Below are 22,374 nucleotides of genomic sequence, written 5' to 3' on the forward strand. Positions count from 1 at the left end.
TCCACTTTAATTCTTTCAGCAACTGTTTAAATAATGTGTGTCAATGTTGTTTATTTACATTTTTCAATCAACGAGGAATATCATCTTAATTAGAGATCAATCAGTAACTATAGGATAAAGTTTTAAACATTTTAAAATTACTAGGAGCATGCAGAGACACATATATTTATCACCTCCTCCTTCACAGTGAAATTTTGGTTACAAGCTAAATATCCTGAAACACACAGATTTCAGAATATCTCTACTATGCACCTATGAGACACATTTAGACATTACTTTAAACATTATGGCTCTCCATATTAAGATACCTCTGAAATCTATAGGAAATAATTTTATTGGATATTTTGTAAATAGCACAAAATAATATAGGAAAGCAGTCTTGTTTAAAAAAGAGGGAGGGAAAAAATCTCCAGAACCACAGAAGTAGAGCACATAAAAGATGAAGGTCCCTGACCGTCCACACCTCAAATTCATTCCACAGGCCAAAGGCCCCAATAGTTAACCATATGCATCCTTTCATTTCTTTTATAGCTTCATACTATACAAAGTACACATTAACTAGCTTTCTTCTTTTTACTTAATAATATATTTTGAAGTTCTTAGTCATACCACTCCATACAGAGGCATTCCACTGCTTTTAGCAGGTGCACAGTAAAAATGCAGGGCACTTTTTATTTTTGCCAAACATGTAGAAGCAACCTTATTTTAAAACTCATTTGAGCCTACAACTGTACACAATTATCTACATGAAAACTTGGAATGCCAATCCTTTTCAGTGACTCAAGGAAAAATCTTTAAAATCAAAAGGTGTACCAATACAGAGGGCAAATGCACATCACTCTTTTGTGAATGACACTAAGTATTCATGGTTCTTTTTCTTTTCTTTTTTTTTTTTACTATTTATAAGTATTTGCCTTATACATATATCCTGAGGAAACCAAAACTGAAAAAGACACATGTACCCCCAATGTTCACTGCAGTACTATTTACAAAAGCCAGGATATGAAGGCAACCAGATGCCCATTGACAGATGAATGGATAAAGAAGCTGTGGTGTATATATATATATATTCCATTATATATATATATATATAACTACTTCTCAGCCATAAAAAGGAATGCATTTGAGTCAGTTCTAATGAGGTGGATGAACCTAGAGCCTATTATACAGAGTGAAGTAAGTCAGAAAGAGAAAAACAAATATCATATATTAACGCATATATGTGGAATCTATAAAGATGATACTGATGAATTTGAAGCACAGCAATGGAGACACAGAGAAAGAGAACAAATTTATGGACAAGGGCTGCGGAAAGGAAGGAGAGGGTGAATTGAATGGAGAGAGTAGCATGGAAGCATATTCATTATCATATGTAAAATAGATAGGCAATGGAAATTACTGTATTACTCAGGGAACTCAAACCGGGCTCTGTAAAACCTAAAGGGGTGAGAAAGGGTATTAGATTGGAGGGAGGGGACATATATATATACCTGTGGCTAATTCATGTTGATGTATGGCAGAAATCAAACCAATATTGTAAAGCAATCATCAATCAATTAAAAATAAATAAATATAATTATTTTGAAAAGTATTCAGGCTTCCCTAGTGGCTCAGATGGTAAAGAATCCACCTGCAATGTGGGAGACCTGGGTTCAATCCCTGGGTTGGGAAGATCCCCTGGAGAAGGGCATGGCAACCCACTCCAGCACTCTTGCCTAGAGAATCCCCATGGACAGAGAAGCCTGGTGGGCTACAATCCATGGGATCACAGAGAGTCAGACACAACTGGGCAACTAAGCCCAGCACATAGAACTATCAAAATCTCATAAAAATAATGAGCCTAAGAATAATATTCTTTTATAACCATATAGCATCCCATTGATCTTTCTTCATTATATGCCTTCATTTTACACCACAGCTAAAATCCCCAACTGAAAACACAAGTAACTCTATAAATAGCATCTTTCCTTGAAGTTCAAACTTCCTTATCTTTATTCAGTAATCCATACAACTCCAGTCATTAGTTCTGCTCTGCAACTTACATCATAACATACAAATGGCATAAAATAGGCTAGCTTTGTCCTTTAATTTACTATAAATTTACTTTGAAGGTTTATTAGTGAATAGCACAAATACCCAAGCTGTCATCAGGCTACTCCTATTAAATTTACAGAAACACATATAGGCTTTGTAAATCCACACATATAGAGACTGGAACTGATCTTTAACAAGTTTTCCCCTCTTGCAAACTGCCCAGTCCCCAAGAGTTTATCATCCTCTGTTAAATGTATAGCTTAGTGAATGCATGAACATTTATAGTTGTGTTTGACTACACTCAATACCCATTTCCTTCTATGTCCTATTTCTGATTCCCCCAAACTGTAATTTCCTCACTGTTCCCTTTCCCAGCTTTTATCTCAAGTCAAGACCATTGTATTCGGACTGGGTTTGGTTTTAGTCACTGAATCTGGGAACAGCAGGCACAGAAACACCTTCAGACATGATAGCATGTCCTGTTCTGCAAAGATGAATCCAAGAAAAAGCATCAATTTAACAGTAGTAGGTCCAGGGAACAGAGATAAGCAAGGACACAATTAAAGGAATACAGCTTCCCCAAGAAAGATACAGAGTTTTATGGGAGAGAAGGAATACTAAGCTGAACTCTGAAGGATGCTAGTTTCTTTCTGAAGCTTTCTCAAGACATCTTTACATACATGTAATCAATAACATATAGAATGTAAACCTGTTTAGGGAACAGCACAATAAAGTAAAGCTGAAGCATAAGAGGGTAAACAGTGGGCAAAAGAACAGAAAAGGTAGGTCAAGAATCTGGAAACAGTAAAGGCCTTCTTATTCAACTGCCTGGACAGAGGAAACAGGGGCAAGACACCCTTATCCCGACATTATAAGGCAGATATGACATCAGTTCAGTTCAGTTCACTCGCTCAGTCGTGTCCGACTCTTTGTGACCCCATGAACTGCAGCACGCCAGGCCTCCCTGTCCATCACCAACTCCCGGAGTTCACTCAAACTCATCCCACCTAAAACCTCTGAGACTCCCACAAAGTGTGACTCTCAGTCCCGTTTCCCTGAAGTCACTAGCAGGGTAAGTCTCGATGAAAAGGACATCTACAGTTTCCTGCAGAACAATGGGAATGAGGAAGATTACATCTGTTTCATGGTCAGTATCTGGAAAAAAAGCAAGCCAGTGTATAGTGGTAGCTAAGAAGAAAAAAAGGACACAGGCTCAATCTTTGGTCATAGGTAAACACTGACTCCTGTAAATAAAAACACAAAAAATACTCCAGGACAATTTAAAAGCAAACAAAATGGGGATAACGTTTGGGAAAAATAAAGCCAAAGGTTCTTGTCCTTAATTTATAATAAAAGTCATAATAATATTTTCAAATGTTAAAATATGAGTAGAAAATATAGGCAATTAAAATTATTCAGATTCTTTGGTAATTTTTAAAATGAGAATAAAAAATAAGATTATACTTCTTCTTTAAAAAAGGAAAATTATTTTAATAACAATCTCAGTGTTGGCAAAAAATCATTTTTGTGTTACTTGAGTACAAATTCTGGAAACAATCTGACACCATGTATACAAATACTATTTGATTCAATAATTACCCTTCTAAAATCATATGTCTTGAGAAAAAAGGAGGTTGAACAGCAGTTCATGCATAAAGCTCTTTACTACAGTATAATCTGTAATACTGCAACTTGTAAATAACCCAACTTCACAACAACAGGCAAACAGTTAAGTTAGGGTACATTCATATGATTGAATGCTCAGCTATTTTAAATAATATTTTTGAGAATTCTGAAGTGGTATGAGAAAATATTTAGAAATGATAAAGATACAGGCAAAATGTAAAATTATATACTTGATAATATTCCATTTTTAAAAAAATATTCTTATAATGCATGACAAAAAGCTTAGCTTAGGGCAGTGGGTACAAGATCTCATCAAATCAACTCTGTCTACACTCACAGTTGAAGATAACTAGAAAACAGGACTGGTGCCTCCTCCCAAAAGTCCATCACAGGTCATTCTACAGCAAGTAACTAACAGATGTTGAATTAAAATGAATGCCAGTCTCTTAATAAATTTGGTGGACAATGAAGACACAAATGCATTGAAACCGAAGGGCCAGATCCACTGTTACACTGGGATCTTTGTCCACAGATCCCACTGAGTGACTGAGACAATAAGCAGCTGGGAGGTGGACACATGACATCCACTGAAGACAATTCCTTCCATAGTGATACCTGTTTGGCTTTATCTTGTGGAATTTCCTTAAATAAGAAATATCACTTACTTTAAACCTTCATAATCATAAAGTCTAAAGGGCGCATTTCATGCAATGATGGGCACAGTAAAGGAGAGAAATGGTATGAACCTAACAGAAGAGATTAAGAAGAGGTGGCAGGAATACACAGAAGAACTGCACAAAAAAGGTCTTAATAACCCAGGTAACCACAATGGTGTGGTCATGCTGTGGTCATTCATCTAGAGCTAACATCCTGGAGTGTGAAGTCAAGTAGACCTTAGGAAGCATCACTACAAGCAAACCTAGTGAAGGTGACAGAATTCCAGCTGAGCTATTTCAAATCCTAAAAGATAATACTGTTAAAGTGCTGCATTCAATATGTCAGCAAATTTGGAAAACCCATCACTGGCCATGGGACTGGAAAAGGTCAATTTCCATTCCAATCTCAAAGAAGGACAATGCTAAAGAGTGTTCAAACTACTGTACAATTGCACTAGTTTCACATGCTTCCAAGGTAATGCTCTAAATCCTTCAAGCCAGGCTTCAAAGATACATGAACCAAGAACTTCCACATGTACAAGCTTTGGGATTTAGAAAAGGCAGAGGAATCAAAGATCAAATTGCCAACATCTGTTGGATCACAGAAAAAGCAAGGAAATTCCATAAGAACATCTACTTCTGCTGCACTGACAATGCTAAGGCCTTTGACTGTGTGGATCACAACAAACTGTGGAAAATTCTTACAGAGATGGGAATACCAGACCACTTTACCTGCCTACTGAGAAACCTGCATGCAGGTCAAGAAGCAACAGTTCAAACCAGATATAGAACAACAGACTGGTCCAAATTGGGAGAGTAAAGTGTCAAAGCTGTATACTGTCTCCCTGCCTATTTAACTTAAATGCCGAGTACATCATGCAAAATGCCGGACTGGATAAAACTCAAGCTGGAATCAAGACTGCCAGGAGAAGTATCAATAACCCCAGATATGCAGATGGACACCACCCTGACAGCAGTAAGCGAAGAGGAACTAAAGATCCTCTTGATGAAGATGAAAGAGGAGAGTGAAAAACTGGATTAAAACCCAACATTCAAAAAATGAAAATCATGGCATCTGGTCCCATCACTTCATGGCAATAGATGGGAAACAATGGAAACAGCGACAAACTTTATTTTCTTGGGCTCCAAAACCACTGTGGATAGGTTACTGCAGCCATGAAATTGAAAGGACTCTTGCTCCATGGAAGAAAAGCTATGACAAACCTAGACAGTGTTATTAAAAAACAGAAACACCACTTTGTCGATAAACGGCCATATAGTCAAAGCTATGTGAGAGTTGGACTATAAAGAAAGCCGAGTGCAAAAGAATTGATGCTTTTGAACTGTGGTGTTGGAGAAGACTCTTGAGAGTCCCTTGGACAGCAAAGAGATCCAACCAGTCCATCCTAAAGGAAATCAGTCCTGAATGTTCACTGGAAGGACTGATGTTGAAGCCGAAACTCCAATACTTTGGCCACGTGATGCAAAGAACTGACTCATTTGAAAAGACCCTGATGCTGGGAAAGATTGAAGGCAAGAGGAGAAGGGGACAACAGAGGATGAGATGGTTGGATGGCATCACCGACTCAATGGACATGAGTCTGAGTAAACTCCAGGAGTTGGTGATGGACAGGGAGGCCTGGCATGCTGCAGTCCATGGGGCTGCAAAGAGTTGGACACGACTGAGAGACTGAACTGAAGTGAACTAATGGTTTTTCTAGTAGTAACGTATGGATATGAGAGTTGGACCACAGAGAAGCATGAGTGCCAAAGAAGAGATGCTTTTCAAACTGTGGTGTTGGAGAAGACTCTTCAGAGAGTCCCTTGGACTGCAAGGAGATCAAACCAGTCAATCCTAAAGGAAATCAACCCGGACTATTCATTAGAAGGACTGATGCTGAAGCTCCAAGACTTTGGCCATCTGATGCAAATAGTTGACTCATTGGAAAAGACTCTGATGCTGAGAAAGATTGAGAGCAGGAGGAGAAGGGGGCGACAGAGGATGAGATGGTTGGATGGCATCATCAACTCAATGGTCATGGGTTGAACAAACTCCTGGAGGTAAGGGAAGGACAGGGAAGCCTAGCATGCTGTAATCCACAGGTTCGCAAAGAGTTGGACACAACTGAGTGACTGAACAACAAGATTCATAAAGTCTGATTCAATCAATCCACTATTATGTCAATCATTTCCAAAAGGAAATCAACCCAAACTGCATTTTACCAATCTAAACAAAATTTAACTATACATATGCCTATTGAAATTCTAGGTTTTGTAACCTACCCGACCTCAAAATGTTTCTTCTAAAACACAGTGAATTGTATCACCCCAATTTTCCTGGTAAGTAGCTACATCAGTTGCTCAGTGACTGAGGATGGACTTCAGATTCTCCGCTGCACAACTCAAAGAGCAGATCCTTCTAGAAATACGGACCTGAGTTTCCAATTCCCTGTCTCCATGTTCACTTAGGCTGCTCTACCAGGTGCTGCTGCTGCTAAGTCACTTCAGTCGTGTCCGACTCTGTACAACCCCATAGACAGCAGCCCACCAGGTCCCCCGTCACTGGGATTCTCCAGGCAAGAATACTGGAGTGGGTTGCTATTTCCTCCTCCAATGCAAGAAAGTGAAAAGTGAAAGTGAATTTTCTCAGTCGTCTCCGACCCTTAGCGACCCCATGGACTGCAGCCCACCAGGCTCCTCGGTCCATGGGATTTTCCAGGCAAGAGTACTGGAGTGGGGTGCCACCGCCTTCTCCATCTACCAGGTGAGATCACCAATAAGAACAAACAGTAAAGTGCTAACAGGACCTGTAAAGGAATCTGTGTTCAGTACCAACACTTCTCAGTCCAGCCCCGATTGGCCGAGGACGTCACAGACTGACTTGACTTTGCCACAGACACTGTCCCTCGCAATAGCACCACCAAATACATCTGTGTAGTAACTGAGGAAAAAAGTACCATGAATTGATCATAAGGCACCTACACTACAGAAATGCGTTTTAAGACACACTACTGTAGTGTAAACCTTTGCACAAATCTGAGATCAGCAGTTTATCTATTAAGAGGTCTTAGCCATGCTTATTCAAACTAAATGTTTTAGGATCTAGGATCCAGCTGTAATTTGGACGGTCCTGAGTGTAAATAGTATCAACATTCAAAAAACTTTTCTAAAATTTTCTCTAATCAAATGTGAAATACTAAAGCATGAAGCTACACTTTCCAAAAACTATGACCATGTACCTAAATGGATGTGGTTTTAGAGACATAATCTAGACACTTTAGAACTTAAACATTTACCATCAAGTCACTTTCTAGAACCAATGAGGAGGAAAATATGTAACAGAGAACAGTTTCACACAGAAGTTGAGCAGGGTTTGGAACACCACTTTCTTGGTAAATCTTTCATCTATGCCTTCAATCTCCTGCAAAGACAGCCTCCAATTTGTTTCTTTACTGGCAGCGTAATGCTGTTTTTATTCTTTTTCAACTCTACTCTAGCATCCTCCCAAAACAGAAAAGTTTGCAAGTTAACTTTTTAAACATAGATGGTATATGCTCTTTGGTTGTTTGATTTTAAGAATGACATAAAATTAAGGGATATTTTAAGCACCATCTGCTCTCTTGCAACAATGGGCAATAATTTCCTGATTGTCTTACTTCATGTACGTGTTTTAAATCTAGAGTATCCTTTATGATTATTGCAGTTGGCATTTTCTTCTTTTATGTAGCCCTTCTTGCCTATATCTGTACTGAGCAACCAGGCTGGGTTTTATCCCCTCTTTGTGCCATTCCTATTTCAATTTCCCATTATCACAGAACTGTTGACAAAAGTCATTCTGTTACTTTTTTCTGTCATGTCTTCCAAATTCACTGGGCTAATCCTTTATGAGGACAGAGAAATGCAATTCTAAAGGAACTTATTAAAATTTATTTAACCAATCCAATCCTTCAAATATGAGGCCACGGTTAGAAATGCTGTCATTCAGTAAAACAGAAACTACGATGGCATTAACTATCTTCCAGTATCAACTGTGGTGGAATAAGCCGAGATGCTGGTGAATGCAGGGCCTGTCAACAAAGACAGGACTGGAAACGTGAGAGTGCACCAGGTCCACCTAGCCATCTGCTCAATGTGGGGGGAACAGAAACACAGCAGTGAACTAAGGTGTTTGTTTTCTAAGTCCTAACTTGTTAACAAGATCTGTGCAATGAACTCTTACGTACTACTGTGGTTCTATGGAGACCCTCAGAAAAAATCCATGGCAACCACCTGTCATACTCTACTGGGATAAGAGAGATGTTTCTAGTAAAAATCTATACTCTAAAAATGTTTTACTTACCATAAATGAAAGATTCATTAAAAGGAAAGATGTTAAAAAAAAAAAAAAAAGACATTGAAAAACAATGTGAACAATATTAATTCTGTGTAGATTTTTTAAAAGATAGAGACATATGCTAATAGTTTTGAAAGTATATATAAGAAGTTGTTTAAAAAGGTTTTACCTTTAAGGAAGGGACTGAAAAGGGTGCCTTACATATTTTTCTGTGCTTTAATTTTTTTAGCCATGGACATATATTAATTTTTAATACATTTCAACAAGGGGTAACATACTTAAGAGCCATCGTGATTTCCTTTCAAATAATTTTCTGTGAAAGGATTTTAGTACATGGGCACATCATAAGTTTCTCAATGATTTCCCTACCATTGGACATATTAGTTATAATTCAATTTTTGCTGATAAATCTAGCACTGTAACAATCACCTCAGTAAGTGTACTTTTGTCTTTGTAAATGTACTTTTTCCAATTATTTCTTAGGAGTGTAAGTAATGGCTCAAAGGGCTTAAAGACGTTAAGGGTTACTGATACACACCACCTACCTGCTTTTCAGGATGCATATGGCAATCATACCACAGCCAGCACAAAAGCAGAGTGCTCACTCTAACAAGTACATTCTCATGAGTAATGAGAATTATCCTTTGGTCTTTACTAACATGATAAGAAAAAGAAATCTTTCACTATTATGTGGAATACTACTGAAGTCTGAACGATTTTTCAATTTTCAAAGAAACAGGTTCTCACACTATTTCAACAATCAACAGAATCGCCCAATTTTATGTTAATTAATGCTTATAATTAAAGGACAGAATATACACTCCTGAGAACTGGGAATACAAGAAACACTGAAAATTATTTTTAGGCCACAAAAAATACAGTTTATGAAAATTTAAAATACTGCTGGAAACAACCTATTCTTTTATCTTAATTCAAGTATGTAGGAAGTATGTAAAAGCCACGTGTGAACTGGAGTCAAACTTAGCATAGAAATCTACAACATTCATGATGGTTTTCTTTGCAAGGATTTATAACACATGGTCTTTCAAATTCAACACAGAGCCCGAGAGCCACAGTACGTCTGTGAACACATAAGCAACAGCTCCTTCAAATTCCTCCTCCCAGCAATCTGGCCTACAGAGCCCCAAATACTATCAGTTGATGTCACTTCTTTTCAGATGCCCTCAGTTTGGCAGAAAGTAAAAGTGAATGGATGTGAGAATTCAGTGGTAATATATAAAGCAATCCATCTGCCTGGCCTGCTGTGAGCACGTCTGCTGCAAATACTATCCCCACAGCCACTGCTGCTGAGCACCTCGGGCCTGAACTCCACCAGGCTTCCCCAAACAGTGTCAAGGAGTTCCCTGACTTAGAAATGGCCCATGAGGAATGGCTTTTTCAAAATGTACTCAGTGAGACAAGCATGCTGCTAGTTGCCTGACCCCCCTGTGGCCCCCATCCTGGTGAGGCACCAGTTAAAGCCTTCTTTACAGGAAGGAAACTATGGCTATAGAGACAGGTTATCCAAGCACCCCACACAGAACCAGAATTCTAATACAGGCCTACGTGACTGGGTTGGGTATTTGCTAGCTTGCACTCAAATTAGCCACCAAAACACTTTTATCTAGGCAAGAAATACTCTGGAAATGGAGCAATGAACACTTGTATTTCTGACAGAGTTATGAAAAATAAAACACTGGCCTTTCTCCAGGCTCTGAATTTGAACAGAATACTTTTGATCTCTAATCTGGTCTCTGTGTCCAAAGCATGGGCTTTAAGCTAGGTCTGGTCCCCTTATGATCATAGGCTGGCGACGCAGTGCTTCCTTGTCCTCTTCTAGAGAGACAAGCCTCCTGTTACTCTCTGAGGGCAAGCTGGAGTTTTCCTCTATGGTTCCACTAACCATACCCTCCTTTCTATGTGGCCAAGATCGGCCCACTAATTTGATCCATCATCACTGGAAAAGGAAGTGGGAGTTCTCTTAGACCTGCCAGGCCCACCTCTGAGCAAAGGTCAGTTCCCCAAACTGGAATTCTGAAAGAAAGATGCAGAGGAAGCACAACCTAACCCACCACACATCTCTCCAGTCCCCACCACAACTGTGCAAGACTCCTTATAGATTTAACTTCAGTTATTCTTCAGCACAACTCTAAAGAAGCTATAATCTCCATTTTACATATGGGAAAAAGGTATTTTTAACATTCAGTTCAGTTCAGTCGCTCAGTCATGTCCAACTCTTTGCAACCCCATAGACCGCAGCATGCCAGACCTCTCTGTCCATCACCAACTCCCAGAGTTTACCCAAACTCATGTCCTTCGAGTCAGTGATGTCATTCAACCATCTCATCCTCTGTTGTCCTCAAGGAGGTCAATTAAGTACTTGCTCCTATCACACAGTTAGTAAAAGGAAAAGGAAGAATTCAAGTCAGAGCCTGGCCAACCCTTGAACTTACTCGCCTTTACCACTGCACAACAATGCTTCCCTAGTACATGAGGAAAATGAAGCTCAGCAGAATGACATGCAACCTGAAAGGGACTCAAGACAGTCTGTTACTCTCTGGAGCATCAACCACCTCCATCACCCTGTGTCATCCCTTGAGTGACCCAAATACTAAGCAGACCATGGAACCTCAGGAACAACTTGAGCTTTATTTCTCATGAAGCATCTTGAAGGGAAATGCAAGATATAATTAATTTTATAAGACTAACTTCGATATTACAAATGGAACATTAAGCATGCTAAATTTTTCATCCTTAATATGTTTTTCTAGCCTTTTCCAAAAAGACTACAAAATAACAGCAATAATGGTAAAATACATACATACAATCCTTGCCCCCTATTCAACACAAATACTTGTTACTTATGATTACAAAAAAGACACTCCCCAAGATTAACATTTCATTTCCTCATATGTTTAATGACACTACAACATGAAGTTGAAACTTCCCTTACTCAACTACTTATTCATTTGTCATACTCAAGTGTGATAAAAATCAAAATATCAAACAATAAGGGAGACATAAGGCAATCATAAAAACTACACTCAGCATTATAAGCAAGAGGCATACAAATATTGACATTGTTCTCACTTAAGGACAGCACTTGGAAAAATGCAAACAGATCAATACAAATGAAAAACAAAAATAATGGACAGAATTAGCTGTGAGCACTAACTTTCACAAACAGCGCCACAGAGAATCAATCAGTGCTCTAAGCTATCACATTGGAAATGATCCCTCCAGAGTATCTGGACAGTTCAGAAGACACTCTGGTTGTACCTTCTTTGTTTTAAAAAGAGGCAAAAAAATATATTACTAGGCATAGTTAGTAGGGAATAAAAGCAGAGTAAATTTAAAATACTAGGCATGGCTGAAAGAAGGAGAGAACCAAGCACTGGGCTTCTTTATTTTATCGGAGGTTTTCAGGATCTGCCAAATGGGGATACCCTTCCTCTTCAAATTGGCTAACACTCTGATTCTTATAATTGCCAAAGTGTGGAATTATTAAAACAGTAATAGAGATTAAGGGTTTTTTAATCTTAAGAGATCAAGGGTTTCTTCAACCATTCTTTATTACCTTTGATATTTAAACATCAACACCCTATTCAGCTGTTACCTTCACTACTTTTAACCTTCTGCTTGAGGAGGGGTCCTGGCATGAGAGAGCTCCAGGGCTACAGACCCCATGAGAATTTTCGGGCTACAACTCTCACAAGCAGTTCCGAAGAGAGGTGTGTTCACGCTTCCTATCATCTTGCTCAGAGCAGAGGGAGGACAGACTATGGATCCACAGATTTAAGTCTAATTATAGCCACTGACCTCAGAGAAATTCCATTAAAGCTTTCTTTTGATTCAAAGAGGTCATATCAAATGATCACAGAGGCAAAATTCCCACAACAAACTTCAAACTGGGCATATACACGTCGCCTTTGTTTTGTCAGCAAAGAATGAGTATCTTGAAGGAAAGGGAACAGTACCTTGGTTGGCGTGCCTTATTTAAGAAGTCTGAAAATTCACACTTAGCTCTTCCACTGAGAAAGAAAAAGCACTGTGTGGCTGGCACCTATATAATCCACTGCATCCAATGAAACGAGTCCAGAAGGGTACAGGGTACTAGGGGGCCAACCTTCTCCATCCAATCTCAGCCTCACCATCCTCATTTTATGCATCATCCCAACTCCTTGGTTTGAGAAAGGGGGCTAGCGGAGGACAGTGCATGCTGAGTCGCTTCAGTTGTGTCTGACTCTTTATGACCCCAAGGACTGTAGCCTGCCAGGCTCCTCTGTCCACAGTATTTTCGCAGGAAGAGTACTGGACTGGGTTGCCATGTCCTCCTCCAGGGGATTTTCCCAACCCAGGGAAACCTAGGGATTGAACCCGTGTCTCCTGCATCTCCTGCACTGGTGGATTCTTTCACCACTGAGCCACTGGGGAAGCCCAGTAGAGGACAGAAGATATCCAATAATCTCTAGACCAGCACAGATGGCAAGAAGTAACATATATAAAGTGCCCTACATCAGGTCTAGCACACTGTGAACAATCAATGTCCGATCCGACTACTATCAAATCATATGAAAGTAGAATGATTTAAAAACTAATTTTTCTCAGTACAGTGAATATGTTATTCAAAAAGTCAACTTACTTTTTAAGGTATAGAGTTAACTAAAGCCTCAAAAACAGGTATTACTTTGATTTCGAGTTAGCGATTAGACACCAGTATCATAAATTATATACCTGCTGCTGCTGCTGCTAAGTCACTTCAGTCGTGTCCGACTCTGTGCGACCCCATAGACAGCAGCCCACCAGGCTCCCCCGACCCTGGGATTCTCCAGGCAAGAACACTGGAGTGGGTTGTCATTTCCTTCTCCAATGCATGAAAGTGAAAAGTGAAAGTGAAGTCGCTCAGTCGTGTCCAACTCTTAGCGACCCCAGGGACTGCAGCCCACCAGGCTCCTCCGTCCATGGGATTTTCTAGGTAAGAGTACTGGAGTGGGGTGCCATTGCCTTCTCTGAAATTATATACCTAGTTCCACTCAAATCCCATAATCCAGCAAATTAATAAATTAGCACTAAATGAAATCAGGCTCCCCAGCCCTGAGGACTCAAACCCCAAACGTCTCTCCTGCAGACACAATCTATATTAATCACTTGGCTTTCCTGGTACGCTACTTGACGTCTCAGATTTTCTGAATCTAGCAATACTGTATTAGAATACAATGGGGACATAATGTGAACCTAATCCTAATCTCTTCTAAATACATAAATACAAACTCCCCAGTCTGAGTACAAACTCCTAAGGACAATGACTTCATATGCTTCTTTTTCTCTATATGGTATTTTCTCTTCTTCCCTTTACACTCTTGTTTTTAAAAAAAAAAAAAAAAAGGCCGAGGACAACCACTCATCAGCACTGCTGTGTTGTACCACTAGGACCCAAGTAACAGAAGCCAAGTGAAGGTAAAAAGATAAAATGGAGAATATGAAACCACTTAACTCTCGAAGTTCATATTTTATGTGACAGACACTAAAATTAGAATGCCAAGAACTGTTAAATGAGCAATGTTCAACAGTCCACATTTACTTTACTTCACAAGCTGTAAGAACAGAGAAATGTCACTGTACTAGTATTCTGTGATCTAAGGCATATTAAAACATAACCTTGAGACTCACTGTTAAAATGGCTCCTGATTTTTTTTAAAAAGACCACCCCAAGATTAAAGATTTTTTTGGATGAACGCTACCTAATTTAGGAAAAAACAAATTTAATTTTAGAAAAGATTGAAATATAAAAAAAGATAAACCCATATCATGGTTCTTATATGCAAGACAATTTAATAGCTGAAATTCCTTTCAGGTTAAAAAGAAATCAATTTCAACATTCTACCATCTCTTTTTAAACTTGTTCAAAACAAGTTTGAGGATTCAAATGTCAGAATGCTTTTAAGTTAGATGGTGAAGTAACTCTCTTGGAGTTCATAAGAGAACATTCTCAGCTTTGCAGTGCAATTTTTCAACTTTCTGGCATATCATGTTAATAGATTATCACTTAAAGTAAAATTAATGCAAAATAAGAGATATCATTCTGGAGTCACCAACTATTACCTTTCCTTCCAAGAAGATAATGTTATTTACTGTGCTGTAGATAAGTCTGTCACACTGCACATACTGTCATAAATACACTGCTTCTGATGGTGTAGCCTAGATAAGACTGTCCCCCAGACAATGATTCTTTTTAACTCAAGAAAATCAGTACAGTAAATAACTTTTCTTCCCTTAGAGACAATCACAGTGCTGGAGGCTGCTGCAACACAAAAACAAAATATCCTCACAAATGTCTCCAAACAGTCAAGCTGAAAATCTAAGCCAAAGTTTCATTTAACAGCCTGTCAGTTTTTTGATGTGAAGCTAATGAATGCAGTGGCAAACAAATCCATCAAACCTAACATCAAAACAACTGCACTTCATCCCACCAAACGGAAAAATGAAATACAACCTGCAGGCCAGCTCTTTGATCCAACCTAGCCAGGAAGCAGACCTGTGAATGCCACAGCTGCTGAGCAGAAGTAACCATGGACTCCATCTCACCCCAGAAAGAAAGAATGCTCCAGAAGCAGAAAACATTCATCTCAAATATGCACAAATATCTTAGTTCAACTGCTATGCAATCTGGCGGATATTTTAAAATCTCTAGTAGAAAAAAAAGTATACAGTATTTCACTCTAGATTACTCTGATATTCAAAGCTAGAAAGATGCCTAAAATAAATAACTGGATGGTATGTTCCACTCATATTACAGCTCTGCAAAAGAGGTTTATTAAAAGCCCTTCTGATCATTATGAAAGCTCTTTGAAGACAAAGAAACAATTCCTTTTGTACAAGCGTGTAGCACAATTCCTATTTCAGAGAAGAAACTTGAGGGGCACTCACCAAAGTTGAACTCCGCCTGATACCAGGCATATGGGCACAAGGTCACCTAGAACATTCCTTTTTTTTTTTTCAATGAAAACCTTAAATCTGATAAATGAAATGAGGAGTAAGAATTACAGAACCACTTCCTTAGGTAGGTGGGTCCTCTTAAGGCAAGGCTGTTCTCTTCTGCAGTATCATGCAGGATTTGGTTTGCTATATTTGGCAGGTCAAGGCAAAAAAGAGCTGAATGATCCTGAAAAGAGATGGAAAGATAGGAACAAGAGGAATACCAAAGTTGGGGGCTTTAGCAGAAATTTTAGAAATTTCTAAAGGATAGTGAAATTAAGTTGTTGTCATTGCTCACACCATTTTCTGAAGACCTGTTCTACCATCTACGCACAAAAGAAGCCTTATATAAGAGATGAGGCAGTTTGGGTAGATGCTATAATAAAGGGCCATCTGAATTAAGTGCTGAAAAATGGGGAATACACTGACAGGCAATGGAATATCCACATATAATAATTATTGCTGCTATTATTATTATTTAGTTGAGAACATCAAAGGTTAAAGAATCTGCTGGAATTTGGAAGATGAGTATTTGGGAATAGCACAAATACTGTGATGGATATTCTTTTTAGTCAATGTTAGCTATACCTTAAATGGAGGGAAGGTTTCATGAACAAATACCACATACCAAGAGATCAGTAATACATTCAAAGGAAATCCACAGAAACCCCATCTCCCATCCTGCTCCAGCGATGCCACCAGCGGTGAAGCAGCCAAGAGCAAAGGAAGCAGTCCTGGCTGCTCGGCACTGCCAACACTACTCTCACTTCTGGCTCCCATCAAACAATTCAGCCTCCAAGGGATAAATTCACAGAAACATACACAGTGCCTGGCATACAACAGTTAGGCTCTACCTGAAAAAACAGAACTCTCTCCCCACCCATATTAAGTCACTTGAATGGCTTAAAAGGTCCCTAACCAAAGCTTGTTGGCTGCTAAACAAAGACCACCAATATTATTGGTGAGCCTGGGGTTATCTTTTCAAAATTATTTTTTTAATTAAAAAATAACCTCCTGTAACAGCCCTTTTCTAAGTTATGGAAACAGAAATATTGGTTTGTAATATACAAAATATTATCAGTTGAGATTCTTCACTCTACCCCATGTTAATTAATGCTGCACCAGACGCTTTATCAGATGCTTTTACATAGTCAAATCAACATGTGACAGGTAAAGCAGCAGTCATTTCCCAGTGCTTCAACTACAAAAAAGTACACCATTTTTAAAAAAATTATCCCCCTAAATGTATAACTCATTATCACTTGTGAAAAATAACTCTTTTAAACAGTTATCATTTAGAATGAATTAAAGAACACAAAGGATTAAGACAAACAAATGTGGTCATTCTCAAAGCTAAAATTTGTCTTTTAATACAATTCATAATTAATTTCTATACATTATATTTTTCTCCAGCAAAACACAAAAATGTCCAATTTACAAATTTTCCTAATCTTAGGAAATTACATGTTCATACACATACCCATACATACACCACAGTAAATCCGTAAGGCTGCCTATAGAAACAGACTTGAAAAAAATCAATATATATCACCATGTCAATTATTAACTGAAAATCTCTGATGTAGGCAGAATGCTGCCCCCCACACTCTCACACCCAACTTGGTCCCACCCCTAACAGCAAAGATACCCGTATCCTAGACCCTGCCATCTGTGAATATGCTATCTTTTATGACAAAAGGGATATTGTGGATTGCTTGCTCTGAAATGTAGGGGACCACAGCAAGGGGCCTGAGAGAGGCCTCTGGGACCACAGCAAGGGACCTGAGAGAGGTCTCTAGGAGCAAAGACCTGGCTGACAACAGCAAGGAAATAGGACCTCAGTCCTACAACCACAAGAACTAACAGCCAACAATCCCACTGAGTAAGTAGATTCTCCACCAGAATCTCCAGTAAGGAAAGCAGCCCTGCAAAAACATTGATTTTGCTGGTGAGACCAATGTTAAACATATAACCTACTGGACTACAAAACAGTAAAAAGAGTATTGTTTTAAGCCACTAACTTTATGGTAATTTTATGGAAACTTACTACAGCGCCAATAAAAAATTAATACATTATTACTATTATTATTATTTAGGTGAGTAGCACCACCTCACCAAGAGTAAGAAAAGGGTGGAGACAACATATAAAATCATGTCCAACACATGTAACTATGACGAGTTTTAAATTAACTGTCCAACACTGCATTATAGCCACTGAACATTTTGTCATATCCTCTAACTACACTGAATGATATAAACCAACACAGCATGAGTGGCTGTCTACATACCTAAGTTTTCCACCCCGACCCCCACAACAAATCTATGGGGTAAAGAGGTATTTTTAGTTTATAGAAAGAAACAAAAAGAAGACATGACTTTCCTGATATTCTCTGGTTAGCAAAAAGAAGAGCTGGGCCTCAGATCCCTGCCTCCCCTACCATGGCGCTCTGCTTCCTAAACAATCCCATACAGCTCTGGGCTTATCAGCTGAGACTTCAGAGAGGTTCACTATCAACCTCTCTTACGTGGTCACACTCCACTCCTACTTTGTCCACATGGAAACTCAGGATAGTTTAGACTTGGGGAGAAGCCAATACTTGGAACTATGATGAAACTGAAAGCTATAGTAAACAAGCACAAACTGATTTTGCTGGCGATTGAACAGCTGGGATAGTTGACTTATTATGTCAGTGACTAAAGATGCAAACCATAAAATAGCATACCTTTTTATAACCTCAGGGTTATGACACTGTTTTGATGTAGACATTGGCATTACTTTTCTGCAAAATAACGGCAGTAGCTGGCCAAGGTACATACACTGAGCTTTCTGGTTTGTTTTTTTTTTACATTAGGTATATTATAATAAGAAGGATGTGAAAGAAGTAGTTCAGTTCTACTCCTTTCTAAATTACCCCTCATAAATAAAAATTACTCAGAACAGAGAAAGTCTTCTAATAGCAGGAACTTTCTTTTATGTTATGAATTCACTCAAACGCTTTAGCTGCCAAAGGGCTATATTCTTATTTTAAAATATTATGCAATTTTCTAAATGTGCATGTAAAATAAACCTAGAGTTGTCCTCCCTGAATATATTTCTGTCCCCGTTCACTCAATGGTTCCACACGAAAGTTTTATCATGTAGAATGAATAATATTTGCCTGGACCATGCAGGGGCCACAATAGGCCACATAGACTCTATGTGCCATTTTCCACTAAATATAGGGCAATTCTGCATACTCTGTAAAACACATAGTTTCATTAAGAACCTACCCTCTGCCAGCATGCACCTCTCTGCCTTAAAATCCACAGGAAACGAAGTAACCTAATAGAAGCTACTGTCACTTTGAAAATGCCCTCTATTTAACTCTGCAGGGGGGCAATTAATAAAATTTAACCCAGTTGCTTGTGAATGAAAATACAGTTTGTGAACTAAATTAAATATACTGAGTAGGAGACACAAATTTTTGTACCAAATTTAACATGAAGATATATTTCTTGTTAAAGTATGTTCTATATTATTACTTTCAAGAAATTCATTTCTGCGCTAAGGGCAGTTTTAATTATTTCTTCTTACCATCTTTCCTTAACATCTTGTTACAATTTTACCAGACACTTTCCTCTGTAAATAGCTGTTTTTGAAGCCATGGACTGAACTCTAACATGGAAGGTGCCAAGTCCACCTAATGTGGAATCACAGGAAGCCACTGGAAAAATCTCACAAAAAAACAAACAAACAAGATGGCCTTAAGAAAGAAAGCAAGCCTCGGTTGCATAAAATTACCTCTCAAAGTAAACTGCTCCACATTAATTTCAAAATAAAAAAATGTTGCTACAAATATTAACATAGCCTATGTAAAATAAATATATCTGTCTCAAATAAATTACTATGGTCACAGGCACACAACATCACTGAGGAGAAAAATAAATGCTGCATGTGATCTTAGCTTTCCCACTATAATAACCAGAATACACGTTTAATTTATGCTTTATTTTTTGAAGCATAACTTACCAATTTAGCAACTTTCCCATAGTCAATCCATCTGACAGTAGCAAAATTTGTAGATTCTGCACAGTTGAAACCATGATTAAAACCAGCATGGTAGCCATATGGGAAAGTGATCATAAATTCTCCAGCTTCCTGGGTGATCTGCAGGGTAGAGGATGTATAATATTTCCCAATTATAAGGCATCCCAAATTGCAAATACAGTTAAAATATATTTCCTATTTAAAAAAAGACAAAAAAAATGTTATCATGTCCAAGCTATACTAGTATTAAAGAAGTGCCCCCAGATTCTTCACTTAATTCTTTAATAGTTTTTCAGGAGACTTTTAAAACTTTTCTAAACAGATGACCCTCTGCCAATAGTCCAATCATTCAGCCCATAAGCAGAGAAGTTATATTTTATTTGAAGATGTCTGCTTTATGTTATTCAAAAAAGTGTTCATAATAGCATTGAATACATTTTAATACTTAAAAATTCACATTACTGGAATTATAAAACAGGACATATCACAACTGACATTTTTCAAGTTACAGCTATAAAAATTTTGGCAACACACACTGAATGTTATGGATTCTTGTTGCTAAAGAGTTGACTGTACTTAATAAATTGTCCTTTCATTATACTTGGAAAACATTCAATTAACTATTTCATTTAACAGTAAAATTTCCATCAAATAATTATTCAAATATATCTACAACATATAGGCATGTATGTGTGAGTGAGTGCATTTACAAATATAATTAAAATAGCTTGGGTCAATCAGCCATCAACCTAAAAGCAAAGACAAAAATGTATTCAGTCCATTCCTTTTAAAGAAATCTGCTCATTTTTTTTTTTCTACAATCACCAAAACATACAAAACACACCAGGAGCTATGGAAGAACAGCGAAGTTAAATTTATCAATGTTTTTTTAAACTTGTATGCTCAATACTAGAGTATCAAATCTGTAACTCACTGATTCATTCAGCCACCTTCGTTGGAGAAATAAATATGTAAGTATGCACCTATGTGGAAACACATAACAGACGCACTGTATAAATACATGTGCACACACTGCGCTCAGTAACCATTACAGGAATGCTAAAATGGTGTGTGTGGAAGTTCCAACAATTGTCCTGCCCAACAATTCTAAAATGTAGCTCATCACCCCTGCCCCCTGCGACATCCCAGCAGGTGTTCTATTCCAACGAGCAGCAATTCAGCTGCCACCTGGCAGGCAGAGAATAGCTTATCAGGGTTCAACATGGTTCCAGTTCCATCATTTCAAGCCAAGTGAGAATACAGCCTGATTCTCTCCTTTTCTAGTCTCACTGAATCTCATTAATTATAATTGTGCTTGGAAATAAGGCATTTCCTTGTACCATGTGATAAAATAAAACTTACTTTGCTCAACTGTCACTAGCCCTATAAAGGAGAGTTGGGGGGAAGAGAGTAAGACTGCTGTCAGTGGGATAAGGAAACTAGCTTCATTGCTCCACTGAATCCCATCTAGAGTTCTTCCCTACTCTACCTGGAAAACTCCTTTCTTGCCATGCTGAAAAGTACCTATTCCCATTAAATGGGACCCTAAATATGCCTCTATATAGTTTCTAGAAACAGGTCAGTCCCAATTAGCTAAAATATAAAGCTTATTTACTGCCTCTATGAAATAAACTGATTTTTTTAAAAAAGAAGGATATACAGACAGAAAAGAACAAGTTCTTTTTAAGACTAACCAAGCATCATAATTCCATACAGCGAAAAACAGTGGAAAGGGTAGCGCACATAATAGAAAAGCAGACATTAGCTATTTGGCAAACATACTTTTTCATACATACATATATATATACACATATAAGAATATGCTCAAATACACTGAAAGAAAAAGAAAAAATTATTAGTCCAACTGGAAAATGATTGCCTAAAGAGTAAAGGTTGAACTGTGGAGGAAGAGTGCATTATTATATTACCTATACTATGCAAAGCGCTTCATATAGATAATCTCTTTTCATCCTCATAATAGCCCTATTAAATGGTACTCTTATTATCTCCATTTTCCAGTTGAAGAGATTGAAGCTCACAAAAATGATGTAATTTACCCAAGTGGCAGAATCAGAAATGAACTTGGGGAAGAATCAATGTCATTCCAAAGTCTGCTACTCTGTCCAAGGTTACATTATGATCATTGGAGAATAAGCTCCTCAAGAAGCACACTGTCATCACACATCCTTCATCAAGGTAGAAGGGGAAATGGCAATATTTCATATGAAAAACTGAAGCCACCAATAACCCCTCTAAATGGCTGGTGTCTCACCATCTGTGGACAAGCACTCACCATTCTACTTCCCACAGAAGCCACAAAATGTCCCATCCTCAAAAGACTGGATAAGAACGTGGTGCATTTGGTGAGCTACCAAATAGTACCTGGACAGCCTCAGCCCAGAAAAGGGTGCAAGGCACCTCTCCTCCCCAAATATTAGAAAGAAGCTAGAAGCTACTACAGCTTCCATCCTGGGGGAATAAGCCAATCCTGCAGCCCTGCTATTTCACATAACCCCCCTCCAAAGAACAACAATTCCCATCACCAGCGCTAAACTGTCAGAGCTTTCCCTGTCTTGGAGGACTCTATTCTGCTCCTTCTCTGCCTTCTAACATTCCAACTTAAATAAAAGTGCTTAATCAGGCTTATGACAACCACCTGAGAGAAAGTGCACTGATGACACAGGTGTTTAGAGGCGTCTGCAAGTAAGACAATGCCCGCAGAA

General features: G+C 38.4%; 1 protein-coding gene and 1 long non-coding RNA gene across 7 annotated transcripts in view; both read right to left on the reverse strand.

Moving 5' to 3' along the window:
* Window positions 1–22,374, reverse strand: part of KDM4C (lysine demethylase 4C) — a 418,681-nt gene that overhangs the window by 286,349 nt on the left and 109,958 nt on the right. For all 6 annotated transcript variants that reach the window (XM_070794206.1, XM_070794204.1, XM_070794203.1 and 3 more), the window contains one exon: window positions 19,634–19,771. In XM_070794206.1, coding sequence (XP_070650307.1) covers window positions 19,634–19,771 — 138 coding nt within the window. The remainder of the gene's footprint in view (window positions 1–19,633; window positions 19,772–22,374) is intronic.
* LOC139184435 (uncharacterized) lies at window positions 870–19,627 on the reverse strand. The gene is made up of 2 exons (XR_011567930.1): window positions 17,407–19,627; window positions 870–17,373 (listed from the first exon to the last, which is right to left on the reverse strand). It is a non-coding gene; the product is annotated as an uncharacterized lncRNA (long non-coding RNA).

Source organism: Bos indicus, chromosome 8 (assembly GCF_029378745.1).
Source record: "Bos indicus isolate NIAB-ARS_2022 breed Sahiwal x Tharparkar chromosome 8, NIAB-ARS_B.indTharparkar_mat_pri_1.0, whole genome shotgun sequence".
In the NCBI taxonomy this organism is placed as follows: Eukaryota; Metazoa; Chordata; class Mammalia; order Artiodactyla; family Bovidae; genus Bos; species Bos indicus.